The 12,902-nt window shown below is 37.3% G+C and overlaps 1 protein-coding gene across 1 annotated transcript in view; it reads right to left on the bottom strand.

Annotated features, from left to right (window-relative positions):
* Positions 1-12,902, bottom strand: part of LOC126474817 (pancreatic triacylglycerol lipase-like) — a 71,097-nt gene that overhangs the window by 1,104 nt on the left and 57,091 nt on the right. Inside the window, exon 4 of the mRNA XM_050102290.1 lies at positions 9,210-9,464. Within this exon, the coding sequence (XP_049958247.1) occupies positions 9,210-9,464 (255 nt within the window). The remainder of the gene's footprint in view (positions 1-9,209; positions 9,465-12,902) is intronic.

The following is a 12,902-nucleotide window of genomic DNA, read 5'->3' on the forward strand; positions in this document are numbered from 1 at the left end:
TATATACAGATTGCGTGTTTACTTTGAAAGGGAAAAAAGGGACAATGATGGGCCTTTCATATCAGTGAGAAAAGTGGTTGACAGAATGGCAGAGGCATTGAAAACATCTCTACAGCAACAGTGAAGAGAGTCACAAATGATAAAGAGGCTGCTAGCTGTTATTTTGACGCCTGGAAACCTAAGGAAGAGACCACGTTGTGTGACTGAAACAGACAACTTTGCCAAAAGTGCTATCAGGCAACACATATATGCATACTAAAGCAGGAAGGAGTGTCTGACACTCAAAAAGTTGATGGCATCACTGTCAGACAGTGGTTTGTTCACAGGCAGAATGACAAGTCTCTCTACTGTTTTGAAAAAAATTGGCTTCCATTGGAAAAAGTTCTCCGGATGAAAAGTATTAATGGAACACAGAGACATTGTAGCATGGAGATGTTGTTGCCTGCGTGAGTTGCTAGCAGTGAATCCGGAAAATGTAATATGGATTGATGAAACATGGGTCAACATGCATCATGCACATTCTGTCGCATGGACAGATGGCATGCGTCACGGAACTATGAGTATGCCAACTGGTAAGGGAGGGCGACTAATTATAGTTCATGCTGGCTCTATGAGTGGTTCTGTTCCTGGTGCTATATGATGCTCTAGTCAAAAACAAAAACTGCCTACTATAATGAGAAGATGAATGCAGATACTTCAAAAACTGGTTCGCTACCAAATCTCAGTTCTGGTAGTGTTTTTGTAATGGAAAATTCTCTGTACCATTCTGTACAATTAAATAAGGCACCAACAGCTGCTGCAAGGAGAGATAAAATAGTCAGCTGGTTGCAAGATAGTAAAATAGGCTTTGATCAGAATATCCAGAAAGTGGAACTTCTGGAATTAGTGAAATGATACAAGCCACAGAAGATGCATTATGTGATTGATAAATAGCAAAGAACCACGGACACAAAGTTAGACATCTTTTACCATACCACTGCCATTACAAAGCAATTGAACTCATCTAGGCTCAAATAAAAGCAGATGGTGCAGAGCAAAACAAATCCTTTATGTTGTGAGACACACAGAGGATGCTAAATGAGGCTGTCGCCGAATAATGCCAGAAAATTGGAGGAGCATCATCAACCACGTGTGGAACGAGATTACAAGGCCAAACACAAAAGAAGGTGTAAGAGAAAAATCTATTCATAATATTGTAATTTCTTTATCAGACAATGAGGACAGCTGCAGTGAAGATACCGAAGACTATGCAGTTGTGACAAGAGATGACCAATCAGATGATGATGATCTTTGGGTTTCCATTCTCCCACATGAAAAATAGAGATATTGTCCTTATTTGATATTTTATATGTAACATCTGTGCAATTTGCTTTACCTTGTTAATGTTGAAAATCTGATTGTGTGTAATTTTTATTTTGGCTGGAACCATAGTCATGGTAATTTTTTTTTAATGATGTTACTGCCATTTGAGGATAATAATTTTTATTTTATTGTTATACAATCCAGAGTTCAGCCATAGACCATTTTTAAGTACAGTAACTTATTTGTATGTCAAATGCTATCAGACTGGTATGAAATACAGTGAAATCTGAACGGTATAACAATAAAATAAAAACTGTTGCTGTCAAATGGCAGCAACATCATTAAAGAAATATTTATGAGTATGTATGTGTAAGGTGACAAACACTGGTAGCACATGTGAAAAAATATTCCATCAAGGAACACATCGATCAGCAGAATGCTGCTCATATAGGAATGCTGCAATGAATGACCGGCATTGTTCAGTTTGGAAGGAGCCGAGTGATGCTGTGGGCCGAACAGTGGGATGGGAATGTCTGGCACCCCACTCCCCCTGCCACTGGCTCACTGTCCATCCATGTTGAATACTGGCAACTGTGCTGCCAGGTGTCAGAGCTCTTCTCTCAATGTACAGAGTATTGTATTCACCATAATGGATGTATTTGCTGATAAGGGGTTGCATTCTGTATTTCCAGTCAATACTAGAAGCCACATTCTATTTTTCACTTCAAAAGATGTTGGACTGTTGTAAAATGCACTCAGCCCAAGAATTCTAAAAACAAATTTCCCGGAACAGTCTTGGTTTTGCCAAGAAGTCAAAATGTATAAAGCTCTCATAATTGTTTATGTCAGTGTAAAGTGCAAAGAACTATACAGATACAGAGTGTACTGAAATTATGAAACCCTTCTGGAATGACAAGCAGGTATTGCTTTTTGCCACAATACATGTTAGAACAACCCTTTAGTGTGTTCTGTCTAAGCTTTTATAAGATCCAACACTCCATTCAGAAATTGAATTCTTTCGCTCATTTCTGATTTGTTGATTGGCAAGGAAAAGTATAGTTCTTCTTCAACAAGTTAAGTGTAAGCTTTGGGTGAGAATGTTCTTAAATGTGAGCATTTGTAATATCTTTCAGGCCTCATTCCACCTACTTTTTATTACTAAGTTACATACCTTAAATTTGTTGGTGTTTTTTGCAGAAGAAGCACATCTATTTACTTCCACAACAAACTTTGAACACTTGGCTTTCAAAACATCGTTACTTCTTTTCAAAGCATACTTTTCTTTCCTCAGGAGTGACATTTTAATATTTCATCTGTTTCCCCAAATCCTTGCACTATTCAGCTCTTTTAAAGCATGACAATCATCTGTGCTGGAGCTCTCCATCTTTTGGAAATTGGTATAAACAACATTTGCAGTTTTATATGAAGCTTTTTTGCATTCAGCAATAGCACAATGATTTCTGCTTTTGCTCATAGTACTTTAAAACAGCCAACAACAAGAATAGCTAACACGCAACTGAATTCTATTTGTTTCAACAGAAGGATTTGGGAATTTGCTTGCACACTCATAGTGTTCTTGCTTGACGCTTCTCACTTCCTGTATTTCCAGTGACATGATGGTGTTCCTCCAGCAATCTACACGGGAAGCCAATATGGCACGCCCTGTGTATACATGTCTAACGCATCACAGGAAAATATTGCCAGTGGTGGTTTGAGAAACGTTACTCTCGAAGTAAATTTTGTTTCACACAAGATAAATTATGTTAAGTGTAAGATTGCGCGATGATTTCTTAATTCATGGAGTAGCCATTTATGTCATTATTGAAAATTTTATTGGCACATTTGTGTCTGATATATCTTAAAAGGCAACACATACTAAAAAAGACCAATAATATACATGAAAGCTTTTCTTGTAGATAAATTGTTTGTATATTAATTTAAGCTATTAACTTTTCCTATTTGTGTGCACAAAATTATTAAAATATTGGTACATTATTAAAATATTGATACATCAATATTTTTTTCCAAAAAATATCGATATATATTGGCATATATTGCTAATGAAATGGTAATATCAAGCTCCAATACTTTTATTTTATTTTATATTTTTTTCTACAGTGTTCTTTTGAAATTTTAATGGAACATAATTTTACTTTCAGTGTGAGAAGCAGTCTTACTGCTTTTTGAGCTTTCATCGTGTCCAGTCTTTCTCTTTGACTGTGTGAAGCAAGTATAGGTGGCACAAAAGAAGTCCAATTGCACTGGGATTTGGCAATGTGAATGGAATAACAAGACTTCTGATGTGAATAAATAGCACACCTGTTGCATTAAAAAACAATTTTTCTTCACATCAGCATTCTTCAAAAATACTTGCTGAAAATAATGAACAAAAATCTAAATGACAAGACTGGTCTTTGACATGGGCAGAGATGTGTGAGGGGAAATGTTGATGCAATCAGTCCTCAGCACTACCAGCAGAAACTGCAACATTTAACTTCACCACACAACTCCTAGGTCACTGGCATTTGTAGAAATGAAAATTCAGGGAAGTCGACATGAAGTGCTCAGGACAAATCCGACATGTGACGAAAGTGAATGACAGAGCCATTGAACACCTTTTATTTTGCCATTTACATGCAGTTACCATTGTTAGCAAAGTGGTTATTGCCAGGGTAAATGTGCATCACTTTCCTATCAATTCTCGTATCGAGTGATGTGGTGAACCCGTGTCCGGCCATCCTCATTTAGATTTTTCACGATTTCCCTAAGTCGCTTTAGGCAAATACCCAGATGGTTCCTTTGAAAGGTCATGACTAACTTCTTTCCCCATCCTTTAGTCCCCTCCCCCAAATCAACTAACCAATCAACCATTCCTATCAATTCTTGCTCTAAGGGGATAAGCAGGCTGCTAGCTTGTTGATGTACAGAATATCTAATAATAAATCAGTACTTAAATATACAGCTCTAAAACCAGCAGTATATTACTAATGCGCAGCCAATATTTTTATAGGCTGGTTTGTCAAAATTTTTTTCCATTGATATATCGATATTTATTCTCGATATACCACGGGCCGATAATGATTTTTTTTTTTTAATATTGATATATCGGATTCCACTATGTGCCACTTAATAGACATGTTGCTATTGGCCGAACACATCACATGTCCTATGCTTTGAATATCTGCAGTCATTCGCTGGTGAGATGACATGACGTGACATGAGCTATGACGCTGAAAAAAGTGCATCGTGATCATGTTCACGGGAATGTGTTGGCCTGCAGGCCATAGTTTGGAGACACCTGGTTTACACACTTAGAGCATCTGATCTGATTTAAATAGATCATGGTTGAAGGAGGCAAGGAAGAGATAAACAGAGAACTCTGTCTCATGCAAAGAAGGAAATATGTTTCATCTACCTTGCTATTCTTGGATTATGTGCCCAAAAAAATCTTTATTTGCCATGTGATATCTTGTTTATCATATTCTCTGGCATAAAACTCCAGTTTACCAATGATAGACACATGTATCGTAATGTTATGTTCTCCTTAAAATTTAATCCAAAACAGAATGAATACATTTACCACTGCCATAGAGTCTATATACCTACCTTAATTAATTTTTAATTAATTTTCCTGCTGATTTTATTTTTGTTGAAAATAATAACTTCCAGGTACAAAAGGTATACTGTCACGTTGCATTGGTATCATTTCAGGTAAAATCACTCTTTCTTTTATTTGGAACGCATTTTTGTATCTGTTCACTGTTATATTATTGCTAGCAACCTGCGATCACAGAGACATAGTGAAATATGGGGTTTCTTTGCCAAATTAGGTGATGGGAAAGCCAAGTGCAACTTTTGTCTATTTCACATAAAGGAGGAAATACATTCAAACTTGCTCATCATGTTTGTATGATGCAGCCAACAGAGTCTTTGTGTGTGTTTAGCACCTCCTGCTCCTGCAATTCTTGATATTTCTTGTAAAGATAACCAGGATGATCAGCAACCAACATCAACACATGCCAGAACTGAATGGCAGTCACTGCCAGTGGATGACAGTACCACCTCAACAGCAGTAAGTCAACCTCCAAATCAAGGAACACTGGCTATGCATTTTGTGAAGCCTCTGTCTAAAAAAATAAATCAACTGTGGGTTGCAAAAGCTTGAATTTTGTGAGTATGTTTGTGTTTGTTATTGTCTCTATCAATATACCAATGCTTTCGTTTGGTAAGTTACATCATCTTTGTTTTTAGAAAATAAATAAAGAGATAGATGTTGCACTTGGCCTGTGACAGATTACTTGTCCCTTAGCATAGCTGAGAGCAAGCAGTTTCAAAAGTTCATAAGTAAACTGAACGGCACTTACTGAATGCCAGCATAAAAGACCATTTTCAACAAATTTCTCCAATAACAATACACAATGACAAAGGAAGTAATGGCGAAAACCAAAATTAATTCTGTAGAAGCAATTGTGTGGATTATAGTCAGTAATGAGAGCTATTTGTCGGTGATAACACATTATGTTAAAGACCTGGAGCTCGCGACTTCTCTGCTAGAGTGTTTTAGATATAATGAATGGCACATTCAGAAAACCTCACTGAAGAAATGTGATAAGTAACCAGAGAATGGGGCTCGGAAGAAAAAGTTTTGTGTGTAGTTGGTGACAATACTGCTAATAATGTGGCAGCTATACGACTCACAGCCTGGAAAAAAATCCCCTGCTTTGCATACACCATGAATTTAATTGTTCATAATAGCCTTCAGCACATTCAAGTCATTCTGAATAAAGTGAAAAAATACTGAATTTTTTAAAAAAGAAGTCCGCAGATTGAAAGAGCCTGCCCTGGCAGTAAAACAGGATACCATTACAAGGTGAAAGTCAACCTTTGCTGCGCTTGAAATAACAGCTGATGTCGAGCATTCCCTGATGTCACTACTAATTATCAATTATCCAGCTCTTCCAAATTTGACCACAGACAACACTGCATGTATCACACAAGCTTGTGAAGTATTGGAAGTTTTCAAAGACTGGTTTGAAGACATGAGCAGTGAAAGGGTGGTCACTGGGTGTTACAAGTTTGTCAATAACACTAAAATTCATGGTGATGTGTACCAGATGACTGAGAAGTTAGTTGAAAAGCTATGCTGGCAATTTTTCAGTATAGAGGGAAATTCAATTTTCACAGAAGCAAATTTATTGGATTCTCAGTTCAAATTATATTGATTTTCTGATAAAAATTTGGGTGAGAAAGTAAAATTCAATCTGATAAGGCAATTTGAGAAATACAAAGTGCACACATCCACAGCCACTGCAAAAAACCCAGTTCCCATCACCAAATCTACTTCGTATCTCTGGGTTGAATTTAATGTGATGTCTTCCAGGTTAAAGAGTACTCCACACCTAAGAGCTGCTTCGATAGTGTAAGTGGACAAATATTTGCAAGAACCCTTGCTACAGAGGTAAGGCAGTCCATTTCAGTGGTGGTCTGAATGGCAGTCAGTATACTAAAAAAGTGAGGGAGCCACAGCCGAATAAAATGAGTTGTCAATGTTATGAAGTGTGAGAACTGTGAAGTGTTTGAAATAACAGTTCATTGAAACAGAGTTGTTGATTCACACTTCACAGGATGAAGCATTCTTTTGAATGACTCATTCATGAGCTATACATCACCAGCACGTAGTAATGGAGTGTTGGTCTAAAAGTTCAGTTGTTTGTTATTAGTTCTGTTCTGTGTTTGAAAAGGATGTTGACTACCATGTGTGGGAAGGCAGATATTTAGCTTAAAAAATTTATAATTGTTTATTTGTGTGATGTACTGTGGGATTCTGACTAATGCAATAGGTAAAAAAGACAAAAAAGTTCCATAACATTTCATTACGAAATTTAATGCATGACTTGGAAAAATGTGGCTCTCTCCTCACAAAGTATGAATCTACCAGCAGCCAACCAAAAGAAACTTCAAGAAGACTACATTAAGGAGACTACCTAAATAACTTATTTCTATTAAGATGATGCTTTTTCTCAACATCGTAATTACTCAGTTCACATTCATATTTTGTCATGTGCACAGTTACCAATGCAAGCCACTGATTGCCTACATATGAACTTCAGTCAATCATTTTAATGAATCCCAAAGAAAATGGGAAGAGGTTACATTCCAAATGAGCTGCCTACAATAATCTATTTTTTGAGAAGTTGAAGTCTTCTTTGAGTTTGTTTCTGAGACAAGAGATGATTGAGCTAGGTGGAATATTACCCTATAATATAATCCAATACTGAAAAATGACATGGGATTTCACGAAGTAAGTAATTCAGTCAGTGGTTTGGCTTTAAGCAGCTTATACCCCCAATGTCTATATCACAGAAGAGACAACATATTTCTGTGAAGTACTCTTTTTTTCAGCACGGATTTTGAAGTTTATACATCATCAGCATTGTAAAGTATCAGAATCTGGAACTGCTACAGTCAATAAGTTAGTGAACAGATTTTCTGATTGAAATATTACACTGGTCAATAGTTTTTTTTCAAACTCTTGGTTGCATGAGATTTTTTTTTTACTGATTCTTAATGTTTCTGATCTGCTGATTTCAAATCTGTAGATGGTTTTTCTCTCCATACTCTGGTTTTCATACAATTCAAACTTTCTCATTCCAGCAGTTCACTGTTAGATTAATTACTTACAAGTGAGGGACGCCAAACATATGATGGCAAACTGTTCCTGGAGCATTAAAGTGAAGTGGTCAACAAATGGAAGAGCTTGGAACGAATCAGGGTCTGTCTCTAAACATGCAGCTGAAGTGTTAGCCTCCAGAGCACAAGAAAAATGTGTACTGAGTGATACCATAAAAATGTCAAATTACTAAAAGCAGGAAGCAGTTTTTTTTTTTTTTTTTTTTTTTTTTTTTCCAGAGGATAATACGATTGGCTATGGCCATAATGTCTCTGGTCCTCTCTATGAATTAGAGATTATAAGATTATACTGAACAGCATCCTAGTGGTACTGGAAATTCCACTGCAATAAAAGAACTGCTAACTATGAAAGTCTCATAGATGATGCGCTGTCAGCATTTCATCTCATAGGATGTAATATGAGTGCCAAATTCCATTTCCTATCCAGTTACCCTGATAAATACCATGGCAACTTTGGGAGACATCAGTGATGAGCAAGGTGATCGGTTCCATCAGAGCTTCAAGACTGTAGAAGAGCACTATCAAGGGAGAAGAGACATAAATATGATGGCAGACTATGGCTGAAGTATTAAACATTGTCTTCCTGAAGTAGTTCACAAACAGAAGAGCTTGAAATGAATTCTTCCTCAGCAGAATCTTTTAATTATAAGTCACTTTTATCTAACTGCAACCTTCTCCATGATGGTATGTACTCAGTTTGTACCACTAAATAGATTCAGACAACGTTTCCATTCAATTTGTATTATACAACTAAGTTAAAGAGACTGAAATCAAGTCTTTATCCACCTATACTGTGATTTAATGATGGAAACATGAAATATAGACATCTGGTGAATGCAAGAAAACTGGAGCTTTCAGAAAAAAACAAACTCTAGGTCTGAAATAAACACCTTTAATTAGGTAAGAACAACTGCTGATAGCAATGCAACAAAAACATTATTTTACTTTTTGGAAAAGCTGTACAACTTGTTCCTATGAATATCATTTGAATTAGCTTCATATCCAATTTTGCACTTTATATCTGTTTGTAGCTTGGTAAGATTTTGAAACAACAGATCTGCAACCAAGGGTTACAAGCATGCGCAACACCTTGTGTCGTAATTGCAGATATCACAATTTGCAAAAAACTGATTTTCTTTGTTATTTTATATGAAATAGATGACATATCCATAGCAAAATAATTTCTTTTTAGATGTTAGCAGTGTTGAATACTGTACCTGTGATGAGTGCCACTTTATTCTGCTGTGATAATGAACCTCCAATCACACCAACAACATGGGCACCCAGACTGTGACCAACCAAGTGAGTTATTGACAAGTTCAGGCCATGTATCTCTACTAAACAATCCACAAATTTTGCCACAAACTGACCAACAATGACTAGATCCTCTCTTACTTGATCATATGCTGCATTGCTTGCAATAGGTGACCAGTCTATAGAAATAACATTATAATCACCTGCTGTCAAATAAGCTGTAAAAGAACAAATAATATTTGTTAATGGCTCAAGTTGGAATCAGTTTTTTTTTCTAGTACAGCAACAATATTTTCATCAGTTTTGTTTATTCTTTAACAATGTTCCACATATCTATCAAAAGCAAGAACTGCGAAGGTGATGGAATGAGCAAAGGTAACATTTACAAAACAGACACATCTCTTATAAATTTAAAATGTATCATTACACTTATTAACAATCACTATACTTCTCTCAATACCATTTGTGTTTACCCCACCTAAATGTAACCAAGGAAAATGGCAGAAAAGACAAAACTTAGAAAGCAGCTACTGCTTCCTGCTTTATATTAAGTTACTGCTGTTTGTCTTGTACAAGTTGCTAATTATTTATTTGAATACATGGGTATTTTTCAAGGAAAACATCTGTAACAACTGAATCTCATTTACAATGCTGAACAACTTGGCATATAGCTTTATAATGAACATTGCTGCTTCCTATGCAGTTAACAGGAATTTACAAACTCTGAATTTACACAATAAGATAATTTGTAGAAGGACTGGTTAATAAGGTATTTTAAAATTTCTTTATGGGTTAGTAGATATTTCCACTTTCACACTATGTTACATAACAACTTGTTACATAACTCCTCTCTGAACCATTGACAAGGAGGCAAAATGTGCATAAAAATTAGTTTATTGATTTGTATATTATGAGTATGCAAACCACTGTTTAGCTGCAATTGAGAAGTGACTGTAGGAATTCAGGATCCTGAAAAAGTTTGTGAGATCTACAGTAATGTACTTTACACAATATTGTTCCACTCCAGAATGAGTTAATCACACACACCTAAATTTTTTGAAGTTTTGACTCAGCAAGTTCAGAGTCAAGCAGGCAAATTTATGCCCGGTGTGCCAATCAGTATGTAAACATGGAGTGTCGCTACACAAACTGCGAGCAAGGAAGCAAAACAGAAAACCATTCAGTACATCACAACAGGACAGTGTGAAGTAACATTCTGTAGTTGTGAGCACAAGAGGGCTACTGCAACAGTCACATGCTGTTGAAAGACCTGAGCTCAAAAACTCAGAATAATTATTTAGCCACAGCAATGAGGCAAGGAATGTTGAAAGGTCCAATAACCAGAACAAATGTGCTCATCCAATTAGAGCCACCATGTCACAGGTGCAGGCTATGCTGCTTAAATAATTGGGCTTTTAGAGCTCACATTCACATTTAGTCATGCCACCATTCTGTCCATGACACAAGTACCAGAGAGAATAACAGTCTACTGAGTTGCAGTAAAGCCATGACAAGCTGATCGATGTGGTCTACAACCACCTCAATGTATGCCAAAGCCATGGTCTGCCATTGCAGCCTATTTGGACATCCTCCTACAGAGGGTTGTTCGTGGTGACTGTCCTACATGACAACCATCTCCCTGGATTACACTGTCAGCTATGCTCAATTAAAAGCATGATGGGCCATCTACGAGCGCACTGAGGCGTAGGCTGACTTGTGCTGTCAAAAATCTTATAACAGACAGTGCCTATTTATCTTCCCCACTGGCACCCACGTATCTCCAAGATAGCCAGTGTTCAGTGACTTGTGGCACTAGCACCATGACTCGCCAACGAGGTGGATCAGCAGTTCTCCTCAGTGTGCGCTGAGGTCCTCTCGCTGCAGGATGCTATGCAGTATTTACATTACCCTGTGTATTCACACTGACAACAGAATGTCATTCCAGATATCCCTATCTATGTTACTAATGCCTCCTGGCAAAGCCTGACAACTCCCACACCACAGCTTGGTCTGCTCGGGCCACTACATTTGATATCACGAAGTGGTTGCCAAATACTCTGACACTGCTACATTTGGTGGCAGCAGTAACAGTTATCTCAACTACTTCTTGCTACCACATCTGCAGCCTTTGTACATTGTCTCAAAGTGAAAGCACAATGTGATGCAGTAAGTGAATATTTTTTATTGATAGTTTTTTGGTTTATGTGTGTATCTTGCTTGGCCATGGAAGGACGACATAGAGACATTCATCGTGACCTTAAAGTTACCCTTGTCAGGTCAGAGGCACCTTCAGATTCATTGCCATTTAAGGGGGAATTGCAAACAGACATGTCTGACAGCAGTGGAGTGTTAGGGCATGAGTTGCCATGTACCAAGGGTGTGCCAGCCACATATAGTATTTTTATATGATTTAGACACCTGGCATAAGATATTTTTGAGTCCCATTGGGCAATGACGTGGAGAAAGGATGTATATATATATATAGTTACGTCTGCTTGTGTCTGTGTATGTGCGGATGGATATGGGTGTGTGTGTGAGTATATACCCGTCCTTTTTTCCCCCTAATGTAAGTCTTTCCGCTCCCGGGATTGGAATGACTCCTTACCCTCTCCCTTAAAACCCACATCCTTTCGTCTTTCCCTCTCCTTCCCTCTTTCCTGACGAAGCAACCTTTTTTTTAAAAAAACAAAGATGATGTGACTTACCATACGAAAGCGCTGGCAGGTCGATAGAAACACAAACAGACACATACATACACACAAAATTCAAGCTTTCGCAACAAACTGTTGCCTCATCAGGAAAGAGGGAAGGAGAGGGAAAGACGAAAGGATGTGGGTTTTAAGGGAGAGGGTAAGGAGTCATTCCAATCCCGGGAGCGGAAAGACTTACCTTAGGGGGAAAAAAGGACGGGTATACACTCGCACACACACACATATCCATCCACACATCTACAGACACAAGCAGACATATTTAAAATTTAAATATAAATGAGGAACTAGCTTTAAAAAAAATGGTGTTTCCTGATGTGAGCAAAAATCTTAAGCACTAACATCAACATCTTTTGTATTGAACTGTTTTTAAATGGAGAAAGCAAGCCAAATGGTATATGTGTTTCATGACCACTTTAATTTCAATAAAATGAAGCACAATTGGTGGCAAAAATATGCATTTCCTTGGAGTTGCAAGAGAGATTTAAAATACCTTCACTGATTTCAGAAATAACCTCAGACACAAGTAGGCCTCTTGAAAGACATGCATAAGGTAGGGAAGAACTGTGTAAACCAATGCTGTAGGTGACTGCCAATAAACTGTTCATTTTACAATGTTCATTATTATTGGTCATTACCCACAGTGTTATATCTATTATTTTACAGGTATAATTGATTTTTCAGAGCATACAAATCACCAATGAGTGACACAATTTTCTGCTTCTTATCATCCACACTTTCTAACATATAAACTACTTTTGAACTGCCAAAATGCACTAGAACAAATAAAATGTCTATAAAACACCAGACTGTACAACATACTTGTGGTGAGACAGTTTCAATTCCTGAAATCCATCATCCATGGCCCCTGGCCTGGTGAGGAGCACTGCAGTCCTGGGTCCATGGATAAACCATGAAAATCTGCTGCATTATGCCACACACAAACAG

Source organism: Schistocerca serialis, chromosome 4 (genome assembly GCF_023864345.2).
Source record: "Schistocerca serialis cubense isolate TAMUIC-IGC-003099 chromosome 4, iqSchSeri2.2, whole genome shotgun sequence".
Lineage (NCBI taxonomy): Eukaryota > Metazoa > Arthropoda > Insecta > Orthoptera > Acrididae > Schistocerca > Schistocerca serialis.